The sequence below is a fragment of the Ornithodoros turicata genome, chromosome 10 (assembly GCF_037126465.1).
Source record: "Ornithodoros turicata isolate Travis chromosome 10, ASM3712646v1, whole genome shotgun sequence".
NCBI lineage: Eukaryota > Metazoa > Arthropoda > Arachnida > Ixodida > Argasidae > Ornithodoros > Ornithodoros turicata.
This window is the reverse complement of record NC_088210.1, coordinates 35,566,244-35,591,035: the sequence shown is the minus strand read 5'-3', so window position 1 is coordinate 35,591,035 and position 24,792 is coordinate 35,566,244. Positions and strand designations below refer to the sequence as shown.

General features: G+C 43.7%; 5 protein-coding genes across 9 annotated transcripts; 3 read left to right on the top strand and 2 right to left on the bottom strand.

Annotated features, from left to right (window-relative positions):
• The first annotated feature begins 27 nt into the window (after positions 1–27).
• On the top strand, positions 28–3,064 carry LOC135370053 (ATP-dependent RNA helicase DDX19A-like). Its single transcript, XM_064603735.1, has 11 exons — positions 28–305; positions 410–461; positions 605–743; positions 1,071–1,163; positions 1,213–1,315; positions 1,380–1,491; positions 1,737–1,914; positions 1,971–2,208; positions 2,269–2,431; positions 2,647–2,838; positions 2,890–3,064. The coding sequence occupies exons 1-11, from the start codon at positions 243–245 to the stop codon at positions 2,949–2,951; spliced, it is 1,395 nt and encodes a 464-aa protein (XP_064459805.1). The 5' UTR covers positions 28–242; the 3' UTR covers positions 2,952–3,064.
• A 384-nt stretch (positions 3,065–3,448) lies between these two features.
• On the top strand, positions 3,449–10,602 carry LOC135370051 (segment polarity protein dishevelled homolog DVL-3-like). 4 transcript variants are annotated; one of them, XM_064603731.1, is made up of 15 exons: positions 3,449–3,850; positions 4,840–4,909; positions 4,969–5,048; positions 5,252–5,304; positions 5,363–5,404; positions 5,571–5,682; positions 5,787–5,877; positions 6,580–6,649; positions 6,704–6,791; positions 6,844–6,972; positions 7,027–7,289; positions 7,348–7,650; positions 7,706–7,876; positions 7,937–8,068; positions 8,430–10,602. In XM_064603731.1, exons 1-15 carry the CDS (start codon positions 3,690–3,692, stop codon positions 8,471–8,473), a joined length of 1,809 nt encoding a protein of 602 aa, XP_064459801.1. In that variant the 5' UTR covers positions 3,449–3,689; the 3' UTR covers positions 8,474–10,602. The 4 variants fall into 4 exon arrangements, with proteins under 4 accessions (XP_064459801.1, XP_064459800.1, XP_064459799.1 ...); XM_064603730.1 differs by having other exon boundaries at positions 7,937–8,071; XM_064603729.1 differs by having other exon boundaries at positions 7,937–10,602.
• On the bottom strand, positions 8,919–18,720 carry LOC135370052 (phenylalanine--tRNA ligase beta subunit-like). 2 transcript variants are annotated; one of them, XM_064603733.1, is made up of 16 exons: positions 18,402–18,720; positions 18,100–18,155; positions 17,946–18,043; positions 17,344–17,400; positions 16,225–16,407; positions 14,971–15,121; positions 14,743–14,851; positions 14,554–14,686; positions 14,446–14,497; positions 14,238–14,299; positions 13,642–13,924; positions 11,726–11,818; positions 11,543–11,660; positions 11,003–11,137; positions 10,641–10,788; positions 8,919–9,080 (listed from the first exon to the last, which is right to left on the bottom strand). In XM_064603733.1, exons 1-16 carry the CDS (start codon positions 18,457–18,459, stop codon positions 9,077–9,079), a joined length of 1,740 nt encoding a protein of 579 aa, XP_064459803.1. In that variant the 5' UTR covers positions 18,460–18,720; the 3' UTR covers positions 8,919–9,076. The 2 variants fall into 2 exon arrangements, with proteins under 2 accessions (XP_064459803.1, XP_064459804.1); XM_064603734.1 differs by having other exon boundaries at positions 8,919–10,770.
• Positions 18,721–18,865: 145 nt separating this feature from the next.
• Positions 18,866–19,665, top strand: LOC135370058 (uncharacterized protein C16orf52 homolog B-like). The gene is made up of 3 exons (XM_064603744.1): positions 18,866–19,118; positions 19,170–19,382; positions 19,440–19,665. Exons 1-3 carry the CDS (start codon positions 19,016–19,018, stop codon positions 19,625–19,627), a joined length of 504 nt encoding a protein of 167 aa, XP_064459814.1. The 5' UTR covers positions 18,866–19,015; the 3' UTR covers positions 19,628–19,665.
• An 822-nt stretch (positions 19,666–20,487) lies between these two features.
• Positions 20,488–24,471, bottom strand: LOC135370049 (poly(A) RNA polymerase GLD2-like). The gene is made up of 12 exons (XM_064603724.1): positions 24,377–24,471; positions 23,889–24,046; positions 22,942–23,039; positions 22,680–22,776; positions 22,509–22,623; positions 21,947–22,038; positions 21,822–21,885; positions 21,495–21,767; positions 21,389–21,435; positions 21,202–21,335; positions 21,035–21,150; positions 20,488–20,700 (listed from the first exon to the last, which is right to left on the bottom strand). Exons 2-12 carry the CDS (start codon positions 24,027–24,029, stop codon positions 20,567–20,569), a joined length of 1,311 nt encoding a protein of 436 aa, XP_064459794.1. The 5' UTR covers positions 24,030–24,046; positions 24,377–24,471; the 3' UTR covers positions 20,488–20,566.
• Positions 24,472–24,792: the final 321 nt, after the last annotated feature.

Sequence of the window (24,792 nt, the reverse complement as noted above, 5' to 3'; positions counted from 1 at the left end):
TTAAAGTAATTTCAATCTGAGTAATGTGTCAATCCTAGGCTTGGTGGCGCAAGCTACCGCCTGCTCCCAAGGGAAAAGCGACAGGGCGACAGTATCCATCCATACGAATGGATAATGGGAGCGGAGCCTGGCGGAACACTTAACTAAACGCACTAAACCAACGAAACACGCCGAGAAAGTCGCGTCGTGTAAGTAGTTATTGAAAGTAATCGTGTGGACGTCGTTGACTGAACGAAAGAACCATGTCTGGGTGGGGAGCTGAAGCAGATGCTCAGGAGCAAGGACTCCAGAGCGTCACAAATAAGGTGTGAAATTGCTCATGCAGCAAGTGACACTTTCTACATACATCGTTCACTTTACACTGTTTGATCGCTTTGGGTACCACATTTGAATACGTGATCTCTCTTAGATCGACCAGGTGAACCTGCGTGGAGCAGATGGTGCGGAGAGTGATGAACCAGGTACTTTTGTAATACTTTACGCTAATTTCCGACAAGAAGCTTTTTTGTTTGGCTGCAAAAAGTAGCAACAAAACTACCTGTGCAGCAAATTTTTTTGGGGGTATTATGGTAATGGAGAACAAAGGGTGTTGTACTATTGACAGAGTTGTCTTCAGCGGAGGCGTCTCTCATCCAGAAGTTGATTCGTTCCAAACTGGTGAAGACTACAAATGATGTGGAGGTACAGCGCCGTGACCCGTCCTCTCCACTATACTCCGTCAAAACCTTCGAAGAACTTAAGTTGTACGTCCTTCTTTCTCGCTTCTCTATGAAAGCGCACATTTCATGCCGGCTGTCATAAGATTGTTATTGTATGAAAATGTTGGTGAATACATCGTCTGGACATTGTGGAAACAACTGTTCATCTTACTAGCTAGATGGATTTAGTGCCATCTTCTGGTAAATACAACAAACCCTCGGTGTAATAAACTACAACAGAGAAATCTATTTTGTAAGTTTTGGACAGTAAAAATATGTGGGACGACTCATGTTTTGTTGATGCGGCTGAAAGACAAAGTGCTGAATCTTTTTGTTTCACCAAATGAGTTTGTAAATGAAGGCCTCTTTTAGGCGGCCCGAGCTTCTGAAAGGAGTGTACGACGTTGGGTTCGACCTTCCCTCGAAGATTCAGGAGACTGCTCTTCCAACACTACTTGCAGATCCGTGAGTTTCACTTTCTACGTTGTTCACAGTTATTAACCACTTGTATTAGGCCACAGAACATGATAGCCCAGTCTCAGAGTGGAACTGGCAAGACAGCTGCATTCATCCTGGCCAGTTTGAGTCGTGTTGATGAATCTTGCAAGTACCCGCAGGTAACCACTGGATATTGTGGGGACCAAAATGGGTGGCAGAATTGAAGGAAGACACTTTGCGCAGGTTGTCATTCTGTCTCCAACGTACGAGTTGGCTATACAGACTGGAGAAGTGGCTAAACAAATGGCAAAATTCACCCAAATCACTTTCACCTACGCTGTTCGTGGTGCCACCTGTAAGTTTGTCAAATGTATGTCTGCATGATCCCAAAATGGGTAAGGCAGAAATCTTCAGTGTAGTGATAACACGCTGCAAAAATGATAAATTTCAGTAAACTTACTTCCACAACAGAACTGCAATTCCACCAAACGACCACTTAATACAATTGAAATATGTCGTGATGAATGTGTGAATGCATCTTGAGAATGACGAGAAACAGCAACACTGGCCTTGAAATAAGTGGTGGAAACATTGTTTCAGTTGAACGAGGCCACACCATCACAGAGCACGTCATACTAGGAACACCAGGGAAGATAATCGACTGGGCTCTCAAGTTTAAGTTCTTTGACCTGAATAAAGTGAAGGTGTTTGTGCTGGATGAAGCAGATGTGATGATTGCACAACAGGGACATCATGACCAATCCATACGTATTCACAAGTAAGTCCCATCTTTTTGCCTCGTCCCCATCCCCATCGGGCAAATCTCTCTTTTAGGAAACTTCCAGAGAGCTGCCAGATGATGCTGTTTTCGGCAACGTACGACAAGGAGGTGATGGAGTTTGCGGAGCAGATCATCCCCAACCCGGTGATGATACGGCTTCGTAGAGAGGAGGAGAGTCTGGAGAACATCAAGCAGTACTATGTACTCTGCTCCAGTGTCCAAGACAAGTTCAACGCCCTCTCCAACATCTATGGGGGTCTTTCCATCGGCCAGACCATCATTTTCTGCCACGTGAGTGAATTGGGAATGTATGTGAATGTATGTATTCCGTATGTATTCCTTATCTTGTAGACACGCAAGACTGCCATGTGGCTGTCTGAGCAGATGACCAAGGAAGGTCACGCGGTGGCGCTTCTGTCCGGAGAATTGGCCATTGAGCAGCGTGTGGCCGTGTTGGAACGATTTCGACGAGGCCGGGACCGTGTCCTCATCACCACCAACGTTTGCGCTAGAGGTCAGATGGTTAAGCAGCAGCCTAGAAAACTGATCATGAGAGAACAACATACAAGGCCTCAAATTGCCTAACAAATTAACGATGAAAGTCATTAAAAAGGTTAGCCAGCTGTAGGACTCGAACCCAATCTAATCCAGAAGATGTGGGTTCGAGTCTTACAGCTCGCTAACCTTTTCAGTGTCTTTCATCGTTAGAAAACTCATGTTTTTGTGCAGGTATTGACATTGAGCAGGTGACAGTGGTGGTCAACTTTGACCTCCCTGTGGACCAGCAAGGACGTGCTGACTGTGAGACATACCTCCATCGGATTGGACGCACAGGACGTTTTGGCAAGGCCGGTCTGGCCATTAACATGGTAGATGGCGCACGCACCCTGGCTCTCGTCCAGCAGATTGAGGACCACTTCGGTATTTATTGCACACAAGACACGTACCTCGATAAATGTCTGTTTTTTTCAGGACGACCAATTCGAAAGCTAGACACAGATGACTTGGACGAGATAGAGAAGATCCAGAAATGAGCAATTTTCATCGGACTGCTTAAAGAGGTGCTTATTTCTTTGAGCAACCATCATGTGCCTTTGTACAGTCTCCATCAGTTTCGTTAAATAAAGGCTTCTTAGGTGACCATTACCTTAAGGCTACTTTCTGTGTGCTTCGAGTACATTCTCTATTTTAGTGACCTTGGGTGTATTAGTGAAATGCTAGCTGTACTTGCTGTACCCTCATGCTGCCACAGCTGGTGCCCATAGAAGTTGCATTAAACGCACACGATAAAATATTACAAATGCAAAAGAAAAAAATGTGAAAATTGTAAATTGCCCAGTTATCAAGAGGCAAAACAGAGGTATATTACACAAAACAACATGCTGCCAACCCCCCCCCCCCCCCCAAAAAAAAGCAAAGAAAAACTTGATGTTAATCGGGAATGGATCCAAAAACTCGTCATCTTCCGTGAAATTTTTTGTCATTTCAAAAGTAGCGCCGTTTCTAGTGCCATCTATAGGCGCAAGTGGCGTTGGTAGCGTCAAGAAGCAAGGAGCATAGGAGCAGGGTGTGCGTGTGCGTACGATGTGTTTGACAAGGGTGTTGTTCGACGATGGATAGCCTCTGCCATGCACAACTATGTTTAGTAAGGTGATGTCGCACAAGTGTGTACTAAATAGTACGATTTGTGTGCGATAAATGTGTGTTTACGAATAGCACGGACCGTCGCCATATTGGTGGACGGTACCTATGACCGCGAATTCAGACCAAGCATGGAAGAAACAAAAATAATCTACCATATCGACGACGAGGAGACCCCATACCTCGTCAAGGTTCTCGTCCCCCCAGATAGCGTCACTTTAGCAGACTTTAAAAATGTCCTCAATCGGCCAAACTACAAGTTTTTCTTCAAGTCCATGGACGACGATTTTGGGTGAGTACATTCGTTCCCAGGAAGACGTCGCTCGTCTTGAATGATCGACGCCTTGTTTAGTTTCCGATCGAGACTACTACCTTTACTTGTTGGGTGTTCGTGTATGGAAACTGCGGGCTACGAAATGTATAAAACGGAAATTTATGCCGCTTGTCACGAATTGGATGCAAAATACCGAAAATTCGCATCTGAAAACAAAAAAGTGTGTCGTGACAGAACGTGCAGTTCATTCTTAACGATTGATTCTTGGCGAATTCTTCTGCGATTTTGATGGACGTGTTACCTACCGTGAGAGCCAGAAAAATATGAAGAGGATAGAGCAAAGGTACGGTGTGAAAGAGTAGATCCGCGAATCTCGAAAGAAAGCTTTATTTCACGATGACACAGTTTTGAATAAACAGAAAAAAAAGCGCAATTATAGCTCAATAAAGTCTCTCGTAGTAGGCTGCAAGAGTTCCCCCGCCCAGTGGTTTATCCAGAATCCCAACAGCTTACTGACATGTGTCTAAAGCCAAAATAGCGAGGCATTGCTAGTCTGGATAAATCGCTGGTTCCCCTAGAAGGCGCTCAGAGGATCCCCAGACCTCTTTTCGGCCCAATTTATGTCCTCTGTGAAAATGAAACCGGGATAAAAATATCGTTGACGCAATGACTTTAGGACAAATTGGATATTTTTACGGCACATTTGAAACACCATTCAAACAGATATGCAGAATGTCCAAAGATAAACAGTTTTTTTCTTTAGTGGTAAAAAATGTTTCCTGCCCTAATTTGAGAGCGCATTTCTACGGGCAATACTGGCAAGTTCCATGAGGCAGGTTTGAAGCTTTGGTGGTTGTAACTGCACAAAAATGGCACCTGTAGGAAGTGATCCTAGCTGAATGAGATACCTTAGGTTTTTATCATTCAAATGCAGGGGAATCTCATTCAATTTTTTCATTCGGGGATCTTTTTAGCGGAGATTTTTATTGTAACGCACCCATTTTTAGCATCGTGAAGGAAGAGATTGTTGAGGACGACTCCAAGCTGCCATGCTTCAACGGCCGAGTTGTGTCGTGGGTGAGTGGTTTCATTTCCATACTTAATCATCAACTTCCTCATTGTTTTATCCGTTTCAGCTGGTGACAGCCGAAGGCAGTAATGTGTCGGATAGTATGTCACAGTGCACCGAGACTACCTCCAGACAGGATGCCAGGCAGTATGTGCATGTCTTGTCTGTATGTCTTCACGGTAAAAGATACAAAAGTGGGATTTGGTGGTCAATCTCAACTAATGGTCTACATTTTGGTATGCTTGGAAGGAACAAAATGCGGGCAAGCGTGTAACATTTGTGCACGAGTAATGACGTTAATTGGGGACATTTTCTCCCATCATTGAAATGGACAAATGTTTTTGTGTCAGGGATGGAGACCTGACCTTCACAGAGTCCGAGTCTATGGTCAGCTCACGAAAAGGTAGTTCCTCGTTTTAACTAAATAGTGCACCGCAATAAAGGCTTTGATGGTTTTTCAGATCATGGCCACCGTCGACACCGGCATTACCATGATGGACATGGTGAGTCCACAAATTCTGTGCAGAAGAACTTAAAAACGAGCCTGTTTAGTCGAAATAACATTTAGCGATGTTGTATCAGTCTTTGTTTGTGAGACATCTGGTGAACTTTGGTTGCTTCAAAAAGAGGTTGTTGTAACACCCTCAAGATGGGACATAATGTATACAGGTCGGTCGAATGGTGGACCCAAGGGACGCCATTTTGAAACCCCTTCTGTGCTGACCACCAGCGACATTGAGACCACCAGCTTCCTAGATTCTGAAGATGAGACGACCAGCCGGTAAGTCTCTCATTGGTCAAGTCAACATTTGGGGGTAAAAATCTCGAGCATCGTTGCCTGTGTGGGATTCTCATTAGTTTCATTCTGGGCACATTTTGTTCCAGTATTTCAACGACGACAGAGGAGAGCAGTGTGTCTCGCATTTATGCGCGACATCGACGGCGGAGACGGAAAAAAATGCCGCCCATGAGTAGGGTAAGTGGTTCAACAACACTGTCAATGTTGTCGTCGTTACTAGTTTGTTGTTTAATGCATCCCCCTCTCCTGTGGATGTTAACTTTCCACACGGAAATAAATAAATTCCTTCCTATACCTTCGTTATCTGCGTCTTTTTCTAGTACCTATTACGGTCGCCCTAACCCATTTGTTTCAGCACACATATATAAGTAAAATAATTAACACGTGGAGGACTGATTAGAGAGAAGCTAACAAAAGCTAGCTTATTTAGTGGAGAATTTAACCCAAAAACTACAACGTGGTATTTTAACAAAAATGGTCGACAGTGGCACTGTCACTAAAGTTTTAGTCCCTTTAGTCCTGACAAAGACGTCCTGTTGAAACGCAGACTCCTATTTGTAACTGTAAATCTATTATTAGTACCTCCCCCTTAATTATTAATGTAATAAAAGTAGCAACTGTTTTTAATCCTTATACGGCTTCTCAAACTTCTTCATTACTTGTAGTCTATATCTTTCTCGCGTCCATCTGGATCCAGATGAGGACTCTTTTTATTCTAGACCCAGTGTTGCCCGGTAAAACACAATTGGGAGGAGATAAGATTGATTTGGAATTTTGAGAAGTCACCTACTCTTTGAGAATCCCAATCTATGCATTTTGAAAATACGCGCTTAATGGAGTATAATATAAAATGAAATATAACCAACTTTTCCTTTTCAGACATCGTCGATAAGCAGCATCACTGATAGCACCATGTCACTCAACATAATCACGGTCACCCTCAACTTAGGTTAGTAGGAATGTGTTTAGCGAGCATTTCTGAGGAAATTGCATTTTGTCTCAGATACAGTCAACTTTCTGGGCATCAGCATCGTTGGACAGTCTAATAAAGGAGGAGATGGTGGCATATACGTGGGATCAATTATGAAAGGGTAAGTAACGCGGCCCATTTAGGACAGTTATTTAATTAAATTGCATTTTCAGGGGAGCCGTAGCCCTGGACGGACGTATTGAACCTGGGGATATGATTCTTCAAGTGAACGACGTCAATTTTGAGAATATGAGCAACGACGATGCAGTGCGTGTCCTTCGAGAAGCCGTCCAAAAGCCAGGGTACAAAATGCCAGGGTGCAAAATCAATTTTCTTAATTTTCTTAATTTTCTTAGACCAATCAAGCTAGTGGTGGCCAAGTGCTGGGACCCCAACCCAAAAGGTTATTTCACCATCCCAAGGACAGAACCTGTACGTCCCATCGACCCAGGGGCTTGGGTGGCCCATACGGAGGCAGCCCGAGCAACCGGGCCTCCCTCTGCACTGGGCCACTCACGATCTACCCTCATTGGTGGAGAAGCTCATTTACGACCCCCTTCTGTTTCCACCCTGACATCTACTTCCTCGTCTATCACTTCTTCCATACCAGAATCAGAGAGTATGAGAGAGTAATGGTGCGTAAGTAATCATTGAGTAAGCGGGAATCAACGTTTCAGGGCAATTTCACGATCACCCATTGACTGTGGAAACGGACATGGAGACAGTTGTGAAAGCAATGGCAGCAGCAGATTCTGGCTTGGACGTACGTGACCGAATGTGGCTCAAGATTACCATCCCAAGGGCTTTCATAGGAGCGGATGTGGTGGACTGGCTGTTGAATCATGTGCATGGCATTCATGACCGAAAGGTAGCCAAGAGCTATGCCAGCCAAATGCTTAAGGCTGGCTATATTCGCCATACAGTCAACAAAGAGAAGTTCTCCGAGCAATGCTATTACATCTTTGCAGATCTCTGTGCGGGTGAGTTGTCTTTAGGTTATTTCATTGAATGGGTTTTGAATGGGGTGTCCTCCAGACCTGTGTTCCATGCGTCTTATTGAGGAGCAGCCATCATTACCTCCATGGAGTACGTGTCCCCCTTATCCAACCTATGGAGGCAGTGCTATTCTGCCCTTTGGATATACAAACAGCGAAGGACCTTCCTATATCAATTATGCTCGTGAAGGGAGCACCCACAGTGGATCTGGTGAGGCAACATCCATCCATCCATGCCATCGCTAAAGGTCAAAATAATGCTCTCCACCAGGTGGCAGCGGTGGTCCAAGTAAAGTAACCGGCAGCCCCAGCGAGTCTGAATCCAGCCACCACAATGGAGGAGCCACAATAATGGATGATTCTTCTACGCAACGTCCACTGGAGGTTGCACAAGACCTGGCTGGTAGTAGGCAGTCCTTCCGCATGGCCATGGGAAATCCGTGCGAGTTTTTTGTTGATGTCATGTGATCCTATAACAAGTGCCTCAAAGGTGGGGCTTGTAATAGATGGGCAATACGTAGTAAACAACGATATTGGTCCCTCTGACATCGAGGGTCTGGAACCTCGATTACTTTGCATGATTAACTAAAGTGGTTTTAATACAAATTTGGGGTCTCCATAATTAACTGTAGTGCATGTACATTATTGTTGGGAATAAAGTTTTATTCTTTAGAAACAAGTGCATTGTACTGCATGAACTATGTGCACTGTACTGCATGAAGGGGTAAGAGCTGCCTAACAAAGGTTCTGTTCCTCCTTTTCAGTGGATGCATCAGAGTATCAGTATACAGACAAGGGATTGGTATAGCCTACTAATCCTCCTGGCAACTTTTCCTGCACCCTCTTTAATAAGTGGCAAGTTCTGTTGCATGGCCTCCTCTTTGGTGCTCCATTTTCAAAAAGGTAGAGGTATCACCTACCAGGCATAATTCGTACTCCATGGCACAATACCTCTAATGCTGCCATTATTTGGCACAGTCTTTCTGTACTCTGTTGGGATATGTTGAAAAAGTCGCTTGTTCAATTATTTTGATTCCATTTATCACAAACTGTTCTACAGACACATAGTGAAAGTAAGGCAAAAATCATGCGGTATGTAATAAGGGAACAGGCAACTTGCAGCGGGTCCTAGAGGGTAAAATCCTCAAATTTCCCCTCAAACAGCCACTTATATGTAGAGCAAAAAGGAGTATAAAAAGGAAGGGGTCAGTGCATGATTTTAACACCCCATTCAGTATGGAAAGGGACATCAATTGCGGAGTTTGAGTCAACATTTAATCTTCACAAAAGCCCACATTGTGCACTATTCGAGGAGCCTTAACGCAGGTGGAAAACGAGTACTTGTTGTCAAGCAGTAGAGCTCAATATTCCCGGGTGAGGTTCCAAATTGGGTGCCCCAATCATGTATGTTTTACCTGCAAATCACGAGGGAAAGAGTATTAGAAGGGGATACCCTGTTTGGACCCATGGAATCTCTTCGGCACTTAATACATCAAATCTTGGGAGGCTTCCAGGCGTTTTGCCTGTCTGCACCAATAAACTTTTTTTTTATCACTACGAGTATGCGGAAACAACATTTGGTAGGTATTTAGTCAATTTTGAAACTACAACACCAAATTACATTTGCTTTAGAGCGCTTTTGACTTTTTTGTTGAGTGGCATCCAGATTTTCGGATGCAGACGACACAGAGCAGTGCCGTGTGCGGTGGTTCATGGGTGTCACTATGAACAGAACAAGGGAGATAAAGTTGGAATCGAAGGAAATCTGGGCATCTGGTAACGAGGCTTTAGCAGTTTGTCAAGGGAACTCAACATTTTAGTTTCGTAACAAAGGCTGATCGTCTGGTTAATTGAGGGTATATTCAAGTACGCTTTAGTTCAGTGGAATCAACAGGCAGTTTCTGTTTGATGGCCGTTTTGGTAAAGTTATGACACGAAATACATATGCGAGGGAAAAAATGTTTGCATTAACTATCCGAGTAAATATAGTAATTTTGCGCAGCAATCACTCGATAGAAGGAACAGGCAAAAAGCTACAAGTAATTTGCTCGATGAGGCCTGACCCCCAAATTCCCATCTTTGGGAATCCACTGGCTACATCTGAAAACATACTTCCGATATCAAGTCGTTAGTTCGCAAGAATACATTTATTAGTGGCATCACTACCCCTCTAACACGAAACACATTCCAGACGTAAATCAGGTTATACAGTGCAATCCCGTTAATTCTGACTCAAAAAGGACTGAAAATTTCAACTAAAGGGAGCTGTTCCGAATGAGTGCAAAATATTTATTTACAAATAAGCATCAAAACATCTTGTAGTAGAAGTTTCTTGAGCCACGACTCAATCAACATGGGCTCCAGCAAGACTTGCTTTGCCAACCACGAGTATTGCCTTTATAAATAATGTTCTTATAAGCAATAAATGAACGAGTCAGATGCTGAATCGGCCGCACAATCTTGTTGGAATTACACAGCCCAACTGACGCGATTGCACTGTATTGCAAGGTAAAGCTGCTTTTCGTAACTGCATATTTAACGTAATTCAGCGTGCACCCCTGGTGGTGAGGGGAGTATACTAAATGCCAATAAATTTGGACCTAAAATGGTGCACCAAAGAGGGATCTTTTCTCGTGCCACCTAGCAGTGAAAATCAAAGTTAATTTTCTTGCACTGTGCGTTACAATGCCTTATCTACGAGGATTCTCAGCAGCTTAAATAAATACAATCAAAACTGCTTTTTTATGACCAAAAATAAGTTGTTGAGTTTGTGACAAATTCTCAGCCTCTCATTATTTATTGAAGCAAAAGAGCTCGTTCTAGTGAATTTCCTTTCCTTCAGTTCTGGAATTAAGGCAGTCTTGTGTTTTTATGCAGTGCTCGCATACTGTGTGTTATTTGTCATGTCAGATATTAAATCTCCATTTGCTTGTCCGAGTTTATGGAAGATTATTTGAGATGATATTGTGGCTCACACAAAAGGTTCAATGTCCATCTCTAGCATGGCACAGGGAAGTTGAAGGTCGAACTTGACAATAACCTCGGGATGGAGAACACCCAACTTTCCTATGCACTTGCTGTTGACCAGTACTTCTGCACACCTCCCTGGAAAGAATGTGGGATCTGGAAAGAGGAGTTTTGCCACCTACTTTATGAACAACAGTTTGTTGGGCAAACAGGTTCAAGTTGCCTAAATGTCACATCTGACCTAGCTGTTTGCAGTAACGGTCAAATGAACAATTATTATTATTATTGGACTTGAGTGCGCTCATGCATATGTACTGTCCAGATGTCCTCAATTTATGTTAGTACATAGAGGATGCTGTCCAAAGCATACCCTGAGAAGCGCTAAGATGATAATCCACTTGGAGGAGCTGCATCAAACGATCCAGGAGTCCATGAATTATTTCAAAGCCAGATGTCTTGCCATAATGAAGGGCACAGAGGTGGCGACGATTGGATGCCTGCACATCTAAGAGAGCCATTCATTGGTCTATACTGTCATTTCATACGTACACTAATGCTGACAGCTGCACCCACTCATATGCTTGGGCAGAATTGATAGGCTCGGAGCCACTACTCGACATGAGGAAACTGGTTCAGCTCCTGTCCTCAGTTAATTTTGTTTGTAGGCATCTCAACTGAAGCCTCTGCTGAATTTAGGGGTGTTTCAAAGGCAGCTGTGTCCGTGCATTCAATCTAATCATCTAGGGCTCTCCAAAGACATGTAGTAGAGGTGTGAGACAACTTGGAAATGGAAGAGAAAAAAATGTGACGCATAATCCTCGTATGGTGGACTATATGAAGCCACAAAATAAGAACAGTCGAGTTGTGAGCCAAATTGCCAGCTCCAGATACACCCTTCAATTGCACTCACTTGTGGAGGGATCCTTGAATACAATGTCAGAGACCTCAAACAGTTTCAGTGGGAGAGGCATTTTTCGATTAGCATGCACAGTCTTGAGCAGTCCAGGTAGAAGGGTGGTCCTTGTCACCTGTTAAATCAAAATTGGGATATTTCGTGCATACAATCATATTTTTCTGCTCAAGTAAAACCAACCTGGAACTCCACAGTCTTTGGGTTTGAAACATGCACGGCATTCTCGACTCCATCCGGCTTTAACAACTTTGTGGAGAGGTCTTCCTTTGAGCACTGAAATTAAAAAGTCACTCTTCAATCCACGTACATGAAACAAGACATGTCGGCACCTCTTTTAGTACACCATATTCGCAGGAAAAAAAAAAATACTTGGTACGGCATAAATACGGGCTTCGCTAAGATAAACTTCGGGGCTTGTAACGAAGATGACGTATTATGCACCAAAATTCTATATTGATACAGTCACTCGGTCTGTTTCGCTGAGGAAAAATCGTGGGAATTAAAAAAACCCCGCTGCCTAACAGTTCCAATCGGCTACACCTGTGTTTCAGCTCCTTTCCATCAGATGGCAAAATGGTCCAACGCGGTGTTGCAGACGACAACGAAACCAAGTGAAAAGTGGAACTGAATGCAGTATTAATGAACCACAGAGCAAGCTCGAGGCAACATAAAATAATATAGCAAGTACAGTGCAATCCTGTTCATTGAAATCTTTTAATTTCAACTCTGGGATAATTCCAACTGACGCTTAGGTACTGGCAAAGCCACGCGAGTTTCTGTGCAGGAGCTCGTAGGTAATGCTCGTTAATTGCAACATATGGACGTGCACAACGGTTTATTCCAATGAGGTTGCCCAGCTGTGCCAACTACGTATCGGCTCAAAGTGCTAGCATGGCAGGTACAGTTTTATTTTTAAGTTCACTCTTTATGTTTCTCATGAAAGCGCTACTTGTACCAGAGAAGATGTGACTCTCGTGCGGGATCAAGACCAACAGCAATTCCATAATTTGTTGAATTGGGTGATGATATTTGCGTGTGCGGGGTTCGTGACCAGAGTTGGGCGTTTGTCCTCACTAGCCTCGCCCTCACCTCAATTTTCTTGGAGAAAAATTTTCCTCACCTCACCTCAATTTTGTATTGAAAAATTTTTCTCACCTCACCTCAAATTTTTTTTGCAAAAGTTTCCTCACCTCAATTTTTTTTTAACTTTTCCTCACATAACCTCACTTCAACTTTTTAAAGCTATTTGTGTATTCGATGCGCGTTGGCTTTGAGTGAGTTGGCAATGTAAATGCCTCAAGCGTGAATGCATACAGGGTGCAGCACGAAACGTGTCATTTGACCATTATAAGAAAACGGCTTAACGGAAAACTATGGGGTAAACAACTTTCTTCTGGACATTTAGTTTGTCACCAAATACAAATAGTTTCATCAATTTGCCATTGAAATACATTTTCAAAATTGAACTCATGAAATTGCTTAGTCAATGTAACGTTCTTCTCTTTTATTTCTTGCTAGAGGATTTGGCCTAGTCAATCACAGAAAATGCTTCATGGAACGATTGTTATACCCGTAAAAGTTGCGCGGATATTGAGGTTCAATTGCGGGTATGCGAATAACGCGTAGGGTCGGGCGTCAGAGGAAGGCAGTCCCCGCTCAGATAGGAGACAGAGCTGCGGAAAGAAAAAAGATATCCCGTGTACGCGCGGGAAAAGTTTTCATAAAGTATGCATTCATAAATTTTTCCTCACCTCACCTCAAACATCACCAGAAAAATTGGCCTCGCACGCCCTCGTGAGGGTGCCCACCTCTGTTCGTGACTGGGTTAGGCTTAATATCGCAAACAATGTGTGTGGGGTCAAGGCTGAATGCAAGCGCAAAAAATAGGTTATTTTGCCACTTGGCCGTAAATGAATAATCTGGGAAGAATGAGCTCTTATTCTGCACGGTCACGAAGGTGCAGGAAGGCGAGTCATTCCGAGTGGCTCTCTTTAGTTGCTGATGGGATTGTGACGTAATACCACTGTTTAAGCACCACATTATAGCTGCCCTATATGCCCCCATCAGAGAGGGTATATAGTATAAAGGTTCATTACCAATGCAAAAGTGAGGGCCTCGGTGAAAGCACAGTGTGCCAGCTCGAGTCGGAGCTGGTCTGACATCTTGTTCAGCGGCTGTTCTTGGCCCACAGTAGAAGTAGCGGGAGATGCTATAGGCAAATTACCGTAGCCATATGCAACAGCAGTGTCTTCGGCAAGATCGACGGCATGGAGAACGTCGTGTCGAGTCGGGGGAGCTGTCACAATAAGGGTGTCATCATCTGCCTTGGCGCACAAACCCATTCGTCTCAAAAGTGAAGCTAGGTTGTCAGGCTCCAGTCTGTTGAGGGAATCCCATCAGTGGGATTAGATTAATCCTCCCAATACAGTCAATCGTGGGTACACAACATAAGGTTGCTAAGGTGGTTAACTTTGTTGTCAGAAGCAAGTGGTCTGTTATGGTTGTCTTTCCTAGGTCAGCACCACAATCATGTGTGGTGCACGACCACTATTAGGCAGGTGCTCTTTGTTCCAATCTCTTTCCAGGAAAAACTCATGTTTTTGCAGTCATTGGCCCTCAGAGGAAGTGGTGTCACCCCTTTGTGACGCCACTGACCACTACTCAACCTATACTGTAAAAAAAAGGGCCATACTTTAATCCGAGTATCCTGCACATATCCTTTGCTCTTGCAGTCACTTCTCTGTATCGAAGCTCCTAAAAGAAAAACAAACTGGATTAGCATCCTTAGTATTCCTCCCGAAAAACACACCATAGAGTGTGACAAAATGGATCAACATCTCGAGGTTAGGTAAGATCTCCAGATGAGATTAGAGAAGCAAGTAGTCTAACACTCAACTTACTGGGTAGAAAGCACTCTGACCGTTGGGCATGACCACTTCAACTTTTTCAGCCCTGAAGAAGAAAAATCTAGTAGAAGAGAGTTTCAGAGGGAGTGAATTCAAACTTACGTGAAGGGCTTCTTGCAGTACTCACTGAACATGGTGACCATCGTATCGAGGACGATTACAGATTTATGGAGGTCGGTCGAGGTGATCTCAATGAAGACATTTTTCGTGCCCAGCGTTATTTTAGAATGGTTTCCTACGAATGAGGATGATTTTTGTAGCACACAAAGTAGAAAAGGTAATAATAAAGACCATTGATAATTGGTGGCAGTGAGAGGACGACACCGTTCCTATCGTAGATGACAGGGTAGACGGGCTTATCGCAAATTATTGCCAAGTAATGGCGTAGATGGCTATCCTTCTAAAAGAGAAAAGTCACTCTTGTCATCCAGCGCAACTCTATCTACGAGCAATTTAAAGCTAGTGCAAGGTAATGTCTCCGGCATTAGTGTCAACAAAGTAATCCATATGCAAACTTACAGAATAGTATTCCATAAGCTCTGCTGCAGAAAAGTCTCTCGTCTCGTTGAGGGGAACAAAGTGGATGTCCGAAGGAGGCAGCGCTTTATACACAAACGGACCTTCTATCGTGTCCAAGTCGTGCGTTCCAATTGACACAAGTGACCGCTTTCTGGAGTAAAATCACATCATTTACTTGTCAGGGGCAATGAGTAGGTTCGCATACATCCTTTCCATATAAGCCCACACACTTATTGCACGGTGCATTAAATTTCGTAAGACTACAAAACAATTAGGAGGTGTAATACACGCGAGATAAGGTCGAAAGCGTATCCGAGGCGCACATACACCCTCTCTTTTTTTTGTCCTCATTCACACCATGTCCCCTTCATGTTACATACAAGGAAAAACTTTAGCATTGATCCCGCAGCTTCTAGTGAGAAGAAAGAAAAAAAAAAGAACACAAAAACGCCATGTGTCAAGGCTCATCGCAAGATTCTCTTCAAAATTATTGCAAAAAAGACAATTTTTGAAATTTATTCCACGAAATTAACGTTCAATGTTGCAGACCAAACAACGATAAGCCAGGCATCAATTTTCTCATCCCTTCCTCACTACTTGAGTGCCACAATTGGAAAAAAAATGAAACTATACACCAATTTTCGATATTCATATCTAAAAGTTTCGTATTTTGACATATTTTGTCTCGTAAGCACTAAACAAACGCGTACTATTACACAAAATAACAGAAATTTATTGTAGAAAATCAAACTAATTTCTAACTACAGCAAGTTTACAGCAGACGAGATATCTCGAAAAGCTCCTTAAATGTCTGTCATGAACCTGTTCCCTCTCGGCCATCCGGCAGAGAGGGACTTATGGACACAGAACAGACAAGTGTCATGATCCTCCAACATGTGAAATATGTAAAGCCTAACCTTAGTCAGCTTTTGCACCCTAACTGCACCCAATCCATGCCCTGCATATCAGCCTCACATTTACACCATGCTATCTTGCATTCAACACTGCTGGCACGAGTGAAGGCTTCTATTTTATGCTTTCTGTATTACAGATTTTCCTACTCTATGAACATTAGAAGCTCCTTTTCCTAATGTTTCCCAATTTACTTTTTACGTATATCTCGAAATCATATTCAGATGTCTGGCAACAATGAAGCCGCCAAACGGGATGGACCACTACTAAGGCTACGCCGTCTGCCGCAGGATCGTTACTAGAGTACAGCCCGCATTAATAAAGCATCGCAACAACCATCACCTTCCAATGGTCTGATGCAGTTTGTCCTGGAGGTCAATGAAGCTCTTGTAACTGTCCTCACTGAAGCTCAGGTCCCTCAGCACAGCACACACAACAAATGGTCTCACTTGAGCAGTTGATTCTTCTACTACCATCCGCAGTGGACTTTCAACATCGAGGGCTCTGTACTGCGGACATGGCTCCCTGCAACCATTGCGTTACTCACGCTGTTCCACAGATGCACTTTGTCTGGGACAAACACACACATTCTCAGATGCTTTCATTCGAGTAGAAATTTCCCAAACATTTAAACGACTGTTTTTACGGAAAAAGTTGTGAAAACATGGTGCGCATTCTCACGTGAATGGCGACATGGAAGAGAAGAGAGACTACCATAACCCACTTATCTGCATACTTGTCTTGCATATCCAGGCAGTGTCCCGTAAAGCCAACTCTAGGTTACTTGCGTAGGAACCTTCCCCATCTAATGTAAAACTCCTCGCCTACACCACATTAGTGCATCCGCTATCTGGGATTACATCTGATTATTCTCCTTTCTCTAGTGCATCCCAGATAAAGCAACGTCCTCTCTCATCGTCTCTTGAACCACATTTATCGCTCGTTACGCCCCCATTACATATTTCAGCTCGACTCCATCATTCTTACAAGGTTTCTCGGTCTCGCACCACTTGTTTCAGTAAATCATTCTTTCCTAACACTATCAACGACTGGAACAACTTACCTCAGGACACTGTCAATGTCATCGACCCCCATCACTTCCGCATCGCATTACACTTCCCTGTGCCATAAACATTTTCTATTTTTTCGTTTTTCTCGGTACAAAATTTGTTCGTATTATTTCCCTCCAATTCCCTTTTTTTTTTTTGTTGTACACTTGTTGTTGAGTATGTACATGTTGCCTGACCCACCCCCCTCATGTAATGCCCTCTGGGCCCTTGAGGTGTATGGAAATAAAGAAATAAAGTCTGCATCCTCCCAAGTGCTCATCATGATGTCCCCCTCACTCCTGGTATTCTAACGATGTTGTGCCTACTATACATTGTGGTGCATCTGATGAAGCACAGACCCAGCTTGTTAGTAAAACACTTCCTCTAATATGAGATACAGAATATCACTTACTTTCCCCGGAAAATGCGCAATGCTCTCACAAGTCCCTCGAGGCACAGCAAGTCGTACCTGCAAGGAATTGTTGCAACAACTATCTTCCCTCGCATATTTTCTTTCAAACATGTGGCATTACCGCTTGAAACAAGTTCAATCTCCCAAATGCAGAAGGTCCATTGCCCACACCCTACCCATAACAACTCTCGCACACAACTGCTTGCAGAGCTCTTTCGATACTGTAGGACTCTGATCCTTATTGTGAAGGGGCTTATAATTTCATTTCCTGCATCACCACCAGCAATGGGAACTTGTCATTCATCATCTTGTAATAAAGTTGGTGTTTATAGTGCTCCAACTGACAGGGCTAGTATTCTTCTCTGTAAAAAAAAACAGCTGAGAAGCATGCGACAAAATGTCATTGAATAATTTGGCGCTAATTTAATGAAAAATACACCCGTTGGCAAAAGGCAGAACATGGAGCAATGGTTGTTTTAATGTCAGTGAGAGCAAGCATGTGTGGAAAGGTACAATCTAGGAAGGTGGGTGTGATTTAGCCAAGACTAGAAAAAAGGGGAGCGTGTATACATATACTTTGATCATAGAGAAACAAAAAGGACCTGTTTGCAGGGATGTCAATCCTGAAGATGAGGTCCTCTGAGGCTCCGTCCGATTTTTCCTCACCCCTCTCTTTTGAGACCATCTGCTTCTCGGTTGTCTGTCACAAAATAAGCAATTTTTGGCCGCACGTCGACGTAGTTTCTGCATACATACCACTTCGTCCAGCTCTAGTCCGTACTCGAAACATAGGTCAGCAAATTCTTCTTCCGCTGAAAGGTAGAATGGAAATTATTCTGATTTGTTTGCCTGTTTTGGTGTACTGATGGGTGTTGTGCATGACGTCCACTACTCCGCTCAGCTAGTCCCGTAACATACGAGGCAAAGTGAGATTAAGAAAGCTCGCTTTTATTCCTCTCATTTGCCGGTTAAATATTGGGGACTACACTCTCAATAACAAATGCTTCATGAATCAGCACCAAGGAACAAACCAACCGCCCCACACATTACGTACTTACAGAATACTTTTCCCAGTGCTTCATTGATAAGGTCCGCTTTCACTCCAACGGTAGGCATGCTTTCCCGAAATTATGGCGTATTTTTGTTGCTCGCTCAACCAACTCAACTCATAGAACGTGTCCTGCTCACGTGGTCCTGCGCCCTGCTCGGCAAACAGTCAGGTTCAGGTACGCCTAAACCCTTTTAAAACGGGGGCAGATTTAGGAATGATATCATAGGCGAGAACTAGAATTAAAAGAAAAATTAAGGAATTAACGATGTCCAGTGCCAGTGCCGTACGGACTACGGATATTACGGAGGCCGTAGATGGTGTGCTTGGCTTAGCTTGGCTTAAGCCGCGGTGCTCTGAAGGCGCATCCCATGGCCGCATCCATCGGTTTGCCAGTTAGCAGAGCGCAGAGCCATAGCCCAGCCCAGCCATATGGCCGGTCAGCCCATAGCAAGCCTCCCCCAGGATGGCTAACATTCCCTACCCCTTAACAAACAAACAAACAGCCCATCAGCCATGGCCATGGTGTCAGCCCTTTCTGAAAAGGCGGATTCAAGCCCAGCATGCAAAATGACAGTTTACTTGGAAGCCCACGAACAACGAGGAATTTAGGAATGATCCCAAATGGATAAGTTAACCGCGATATCTGGTACATTATTCTTTGGAGCTAATGTCTTCGCGATTATCAGCCTTGTGCTTCCAGACTGGATCGTCTCCGATGTCGGAGGTGGGGCCTAACACTTTAGTAGGGAATATTCTTACACTTGTTACTTCCTAGGATCCTTGCGCCTGGGCCTATTACAGACGTGCGTGAGTGGTGGTTCCCGGCGTACAGCCTGTTTCCCACCACGATTGCAACCGGAGTGGCTGTTAACGCTCGTCTGCATTCTAGTGGGCTGCATCTGCGTCACTGCAGCCACAGTTCTCCTTGCATTATCACGATGGAGTGTTCGGGTGCTACCGTACGCCCGCTGGATGGGCTTTTCTGCCAGTAAGAAATTCACTAAGGATTTGATTGCCTCCTCGTCTGACTGGCGTTTTTTTTCAGTGCTGCTGTTCTGCCTGGCCGCGGTGATTTTTCCCATTGGGTTCACCATGGACGAGATCGGAGGGGAGCCGTACCAGCTTCCCAGCAGTCACCAAGTGGGACTCTCTTACATATTCTTTGTGCTCGCCCTCTGGATCACAGTCATCTCGGAGCTCTTTGCGGGAAAGGTGTGCATGCCCCACTTCTGAACACGAGAACCGCAATAAAACTTTGCAGTTGAGAAATATGCACAAAGTGTGTTTCTATTGTTCAAATGCCGCATAACAATTTCAAACATTGGCATTACCACATTCAAATGTTGAAACCCCATTTTTTTTTCTTTTTTTCTCTCTCTCATTAGGCATCCACCTGCACGCTCTTTATACATTGTATACCTCTTCCAAAGCAGGCTTTTCCTGCAACAGTGATTTCCGTCAGCCAATGTATTTCTGCTGACAAATTTCCTGAAAATGCCAATATCCTCTTACATTAGAACTCTACAGCAACGCTACAATTGCGTCTGGAGCACTTGGTTTTCGGTTGATGCGTTGCATGCCCAGAATGTATATCGAGGAAGTTTCCGAACGGATTTTCAACCGAGTCATAATGAGATGAACCAATGGCAACATTGTGCATCCGTGGAAGGCCCCCATTTGTGTGGGGGTTTGGACTTCCATTGTCACCGACTATCGCATCCCTCCCAGTTTCTCGTGGACCACTGTATCGAAAATCCCACACAAAATAGTGGCGTAGTTTGACTGTTACTCGATGGAATACAAGTGATGTTGAGAGTATGCCAAAGAGGGTGCAGCCTACATTTAGGGAGTGGCGGAAGCGGGGCTCATCTTTAAAATTACTTTATTTAATATCTAAACACTTTTCGGGGAAAAAAATTAACCAAGCCAAGAACATAGTGGTTTCATAGATGGGTGTCCCTGAGCCAGCGCCGACCTGCCTGGGGATTATGGGGCCACAAAAGCCATATTTTGGATGTCCCAAGGTTTCAAATCCAAATTGAACATTGTTTGTATTCCCAACATTTTTACACAAAAAAAGAAAAGGTGAAACGGAGGTTTCTGTATCCTTTATATTAATTGGCATAAAATTTGACATATTTACACTTTTCCCTTAATCCTCAAGGAAGAGAGCTACAAAGGCAGGACAGATTGGAGGGAACGAGTGGCCTGAAGGAGAGAGGCACTCCTATTGAAGGTGCTCTGGATCAGTTCAAAGGCAGAAGGGTCATACACAGCACGGGCAGTGTTGGTACGATCAAATGGTTCTGAAAGAGATGCACATTAGTATCTTGCAACATAGGACCAAACTTAGGTTTGCATCTACATAGGAATTGAATCTGCCATTTAAACGTATTTTAATGCCCCCTCAGCGCCGTTCTCGTATGAGTAGCTTGAGACGAGAAATCTGTTTTGGTGCAAGTTGAGCTCTTTCTGCTGCACAATGCAACGCGCATTCAATAATTGCTTCCAATTTAAAAATGCTCATCAACAAGTAATCAGGTTAATCAATTCAGGCGTCTTTCGCAGCCAGATTAGGAAAACATGCCATACTAGCAAAGAGCAGAAAATTTTTCGCACATTGATAAGAAACTTTCTTACCTTCTATGCAAATGTATTTCCACTGCCCGGGGCAATTCTTGATGGATTGATATTTGATGGCTACATTTTTGTGTATGGTAGCACCCAGTCGCACAGAGATGCACTGCTGAGAAAAACTAAAGCAAAGAATCCTAAAATGGCACGTTGACAAGCGAATTTGGACTTACTCAAATTTGGAACTGTAATAGTGGAGAAATCCCAGAAAGAGCTCCCCTAAGCTCATGCTGTTCTCAGAGACAAAAGGAGGAAGATCCTCGTATAGCTTCAAGTTCCTCACATCTTCATTTGGCTGAAACTTGTTCTGGAAGCAAATGTGTCAATATTTCAAGATGATGATAAAGAAGATGAACTCACTGGCATCATCTGCTGGATGCATGGAACAACAGGTGGATGACACTCGCCTGAAAGTGTAAATACAAAGTTTTCAACTGAAACTGAGCAATGACAATGTTGAACGCACACTGCAAGTAGTGGATGACCATTAGAACGAGGGAGTAGCTGGACAAAGTCATGTGTCGAGCTTCGTTGATGCCATGGTGCTGGGCCCAGGCCTTGACCAGAAGGGTAAGCGGTGCTACCCGCGGATTCATGCGTGTGTAACAATTGAGGAGCTGAGTGTTGCGGATGCCCACTGTGTTGTTGACGTTGAGATCCACTTCTACACCGCTGACGGCATCTTTAATTTTGAGGATAGGCACTTTGGCGTAGATAACTTGCAGCTGTTGCACAAAATCTGCACAAATGCTCGGTTAAAGAATGGCAAGGGATCCCAAAGTGGCAACCCCACCAAATTCCTGCAGAGAGTCTGCGAGGTGCCGAAGGATTGTGGTTGCCTCTGTCCTTTGGTTCATCTGTAAGGAGGGAGTTTATCTGTCTGTAGAACACATCCAAACTTACTTAAGAGAAACTTACTTCATAATGTGTAAGCATTAGACACATGTCCATGTCACTCTTGCAGGATCCCGTTCCATTCATGGAGGAGCCGACAATGTATAAGCCACAAACTGAAAAACATTCCATTCTCAACCATCATTAACTATTCACCTCTTTAATGAAATGATGATCGGAACCCTCTTAGAAAAAAATTGTTGCACGACGCTTTTGGTACATATTGTCCTCCAAATACTGGCTATGGGCATGGTTTCCCTCTTACGCGATGTATTCTGCGGAAATATCCGATAATCTAAATTGAAACCACAGTTGGGGAAGGCCAAAAACTTTTCTTTCCCAGAGCACAAAAGCATATGTAGAAGCAGCACAAGTTTGTGCGTGTCATAGCAGTTTAGGGTCAATTTTGCTCTACTTTGGGACAACACGTTACTGATGTTACTCCTCAATCACCAAGAGAGAGGAGATGAGGTAAAAAGGTTGTGTCTGGTAGGGTCATACACACGTTTTTTCTTCAATATCACATGCTTTGTGAGCCTGCCATTTAAATCGGGTGGGACCGACACAGCTGGGTTGATACACTTACGTGGAAAAGACTTCCTAAATATACTGTACAGCGTGTCTCTCAGCTTCATCTTTTTGCGGAGCATTTCCTTGGTCTGTTTGTTCTTCTCAAAGTAAAACTGGATATCCCGAGACACCTACGAGAGGAACATGGACTAAAAGGAACCATCTCTACAAATATGGCGCGTCATACTTTTTCCCAGTCTTCCTTGTGTGAGGACAGCACTTGAGGCAGGGAGTTTCGACGCTTTGTCTGGGGAGGAGAAGTGCTCTCTGCATCGAGGTGACGCCTGAGACAAACACAATTTGTTCCAGACTGTTCGAGAGGTTAACCACATTGGAATTGTCTCAGCTTTCGATAGCCACAGACTTTTTTCACCTACCAAAGCCTACTGGTGCGAGTTAATCACTTAGTGCTAACTCTGCTTCCGGAGGTTTTCAATGAAAAAACTTACTTGAGCCCTTTTCCATTCTTTTTCGATACAACGCAGGAAGATTTGGACGTTATGTCCCACGTTCCCGAACTGTGTGACACCTCGTGTGGGACTTGTTTCTGCTCAAACAAGAATGTTATCCATTGTAGATGTCTACGATTCCCTCCACTTGAGCCAATCTGTTCCTAGGGACATTTGCCTAGCATTCCTATGGCTTCAATTGCCACATTTGTAGAATTTTTGTCCTTATGATCACCGATCTCTCAGACTTGGTGCAAACTGTCTGATTGTTCAAAAAGGTAATAGAAATTGAAAGAAGGAACTCACTGAGAAGGTTAGCCAGCTGTGAGACTCAAACCCGCATCTTCTGGATCGCTCTATCAATTGAGCTAAGCTAACACATCTCCCCAACGACTTCCAAGGGACAAACCACATCCACTCACTCACTCTCACACAAACATTCATACATCTGTTGAACACGATGGAAATTCATGTTTTCAGGCTGGAACACATGTTGTCCTCTCCTCTGTGTTCCAGCCTCGGAACATGAATTTCCACTGTGATGGAAATTGTTTAGAAATTTAAGTAGACCTCACAGTTGTTTGTGGAAGACAAACTAAGGTAAAACGACCCTCTTCTACAAATAAATTTTATCCTTCTCTTAGGCTGTTGTCTCGAAATAAACTCTAGAAGGCATTTATGAGCGGGCAAAGTTAACTGTAGAAAGCAGCAAAGTTTATGCCACAAAAATTCCTTCTTTCACGACTTATCGGGAGAGAACCCTACTTTCATAGGAATATTAACTTTTTGCTCCATTACTGGGAAGTGAATGGCCAATTCTTGAGGCAATAAAGGACTTTTGAAGATAACTCTCCTACGGGCATGGTTGAAAACGCGACAAATGGGAACATTTTGGCTCAAGCTACTTGTAATTGAGTGTCAATCAATATTGTGTTAAGTGGTGTAACCTTGACATTGTGAGAGGTCTTTGGAGATGAACGGCAACGCTCAAAAGATGGCACTGGAGGGAATATCCCTGGTGGATTCTGTGGGTGACCATTTGGTAGTACCATGCGCCACTGTCCAATCCATGGAACAGGTTGAAACATGATCACTTCAGGGCATCCTGGAAGGCATACAAATGTCAACTTGGGTTTTTCAAGGACATTTAAAGGCTTAGTCGTCGTTTTGCCTGTCATGTAAGACACAGGCTTTCAATATCTACAAGTATTTTCAACGGCTACAGGTATCACATAATCGTGATTCACAACTCCTGAATGTTAAGGATCATAGGTAGAAAGGAAAGTGAAAACAGCATTCTCAAATTCTAGGTCCAGCGGGGGCCACGGAGGAAGAACCACAATTACACAGTAAAGATCCCTTACAAAGCCTTCAAATATAGTATACAGTGAAAAAGAACAAAACTACAAGCTCTTGCTACTGATTCAGACATAACCTTTGATTTTCTCCGGAATGCTATGGTAAATTGCATGTGTTTGTTGATGCACAACCGTCGTTCGAGCGTTCGGAAAGAGCCTGCTGCGAATAGAAACTTACGGAAAAATGGCAAAGACAGAAGGCGACGTCAAGTCGAACACATTACCACCACATAAGTAAAAGGAAAAGCTATCTAATTTTCCCGAGCACGCACATTTCCCATATTTCAGACGACAATTCTGCTAGCCTCGATGTCCTCGATGTACACCACGAGATGTCGCCGGTGTCGGCCTGTCTATCCATCTCACGTGACTATAAAACAGGTTAAGGGGTTCAGGTCGTTCAGCTGGTTCAGGCGTTTAGGTTCGTTTAAAACGGGGCAGGTATCCGAGAGAGAAACTAGACAAACAGCCTAGAAAGAGCGTTGAACGGAGA

Excerpts from the sequence above, each read along its gene's own strand:
- LOC135370053 (XM_064603735.1), top strand. The coding sequence starts at position 243 with ATGTCTGGGTGGGGAGCTGAAGCAGATGCTCAGGAGCAAGGACTCCAG. Across the intron at positions 462-604 it reads TGCGGAGAGTGATGAACCAG|AGTTGTCTTCAGCGGAGGCG; the intron begins GTACTTTTGTAA and ends TACTATTGACAG. Across the intron at positions 1,915-1,970 it reads CAATCCATACGTATTCACAA|GAAACTTCCAGAGAGCTGCC; the intron begins GTAAGTCCCATC and ends TCTCTCTTTTAG.
- LOC135370051 (XM_064603729.1), top strand. The coding sequence starts at position 3,690 with ATGGAAGAAACAAAAATAATCTACCATATCGACGACGAGGAGACCCCA. Across the intron at positions 3,851-4,839 it reads TCCATGGACGACGATTTTGG|CATCGTGAAGGAAGAGATTG; the intron begins GTGAGTACATTC and ends ACCCATTTTTAG. Across the intron at positions 6,973-7,026 it reads GAAGCCGTCCAAAAGCCAGG|ACCAATCAAGCTAGTGGTGG; the intron begins GTACAAAATGCC and ends TAATTTTCTTAG.
- LOC135370052 (XM_064603733.1), bottom strand. The coding sequence starts at position 18,459 with ATGCCTACCGTTGGAGTGAAAGCGGACCTTATCAATGAAGCACTGGGA. Across the intron at positions 18,156-18,401 it reads AGCACTGGGAAAAGTATTCT|CGGAAGAAGAATTTGCTGAC; the intron begins GTAAGTACGTAA and ends TCTACCTTTCAG. Across the intron at positions 15,122-16,224 it reads CTGCATCAGACCATTGGAAG|AAAGCGGTCACTTGTGTCAA; the intron begins GTGATGGTTGTT and ends ATTTTACTCCAG.
- LOC135370058 (XM_064603744.1), top strand. The coding sequence starts at position 19,016 with ATGGATAAGTTAACCGCGATATCTGGTACATTATTCTTTGGAGCTAAT. Across the intron at positions 19,119-19,169 it reads GATCGTCTCCGATGTCGGAG|GATCCTTGCGCCTGGGCCTA; the intron begins GTGGGGCCTAAC and ends GTTACTTCCTAG. Across the intron at positions 19,383-19,439 it reads CTGGATGGGCTTTTCTGCCA|TGCTGCTGTTCTGCCTGGCC; the intron begins GTAAGAAATTCA and ends GTTTTTTTTCAG.
- LOC135370049 (XM_064603724.1), bottom strand. The coding sequence starts at position 24,029 with ATGTTTCAACCTGTTCCATGGATTGGACAGTGGCGCATGGTACTACCA. Across the intron at positions 21,886-21,946 it reads TAATGCTTACACATTATGAA|ATGAACCAAAGGACAGAGGC; the intron begins GTAAGTTTCTCT and ends CCCTCCTTACAG. Across the intron at positions 21,436-21,494 it reads GGTCATCCACTACTTGCAGT|GCGAGTGTCATCCACCTGTT; the intron begins GTGCGTTCAACA and ends TTACACTTTCAG.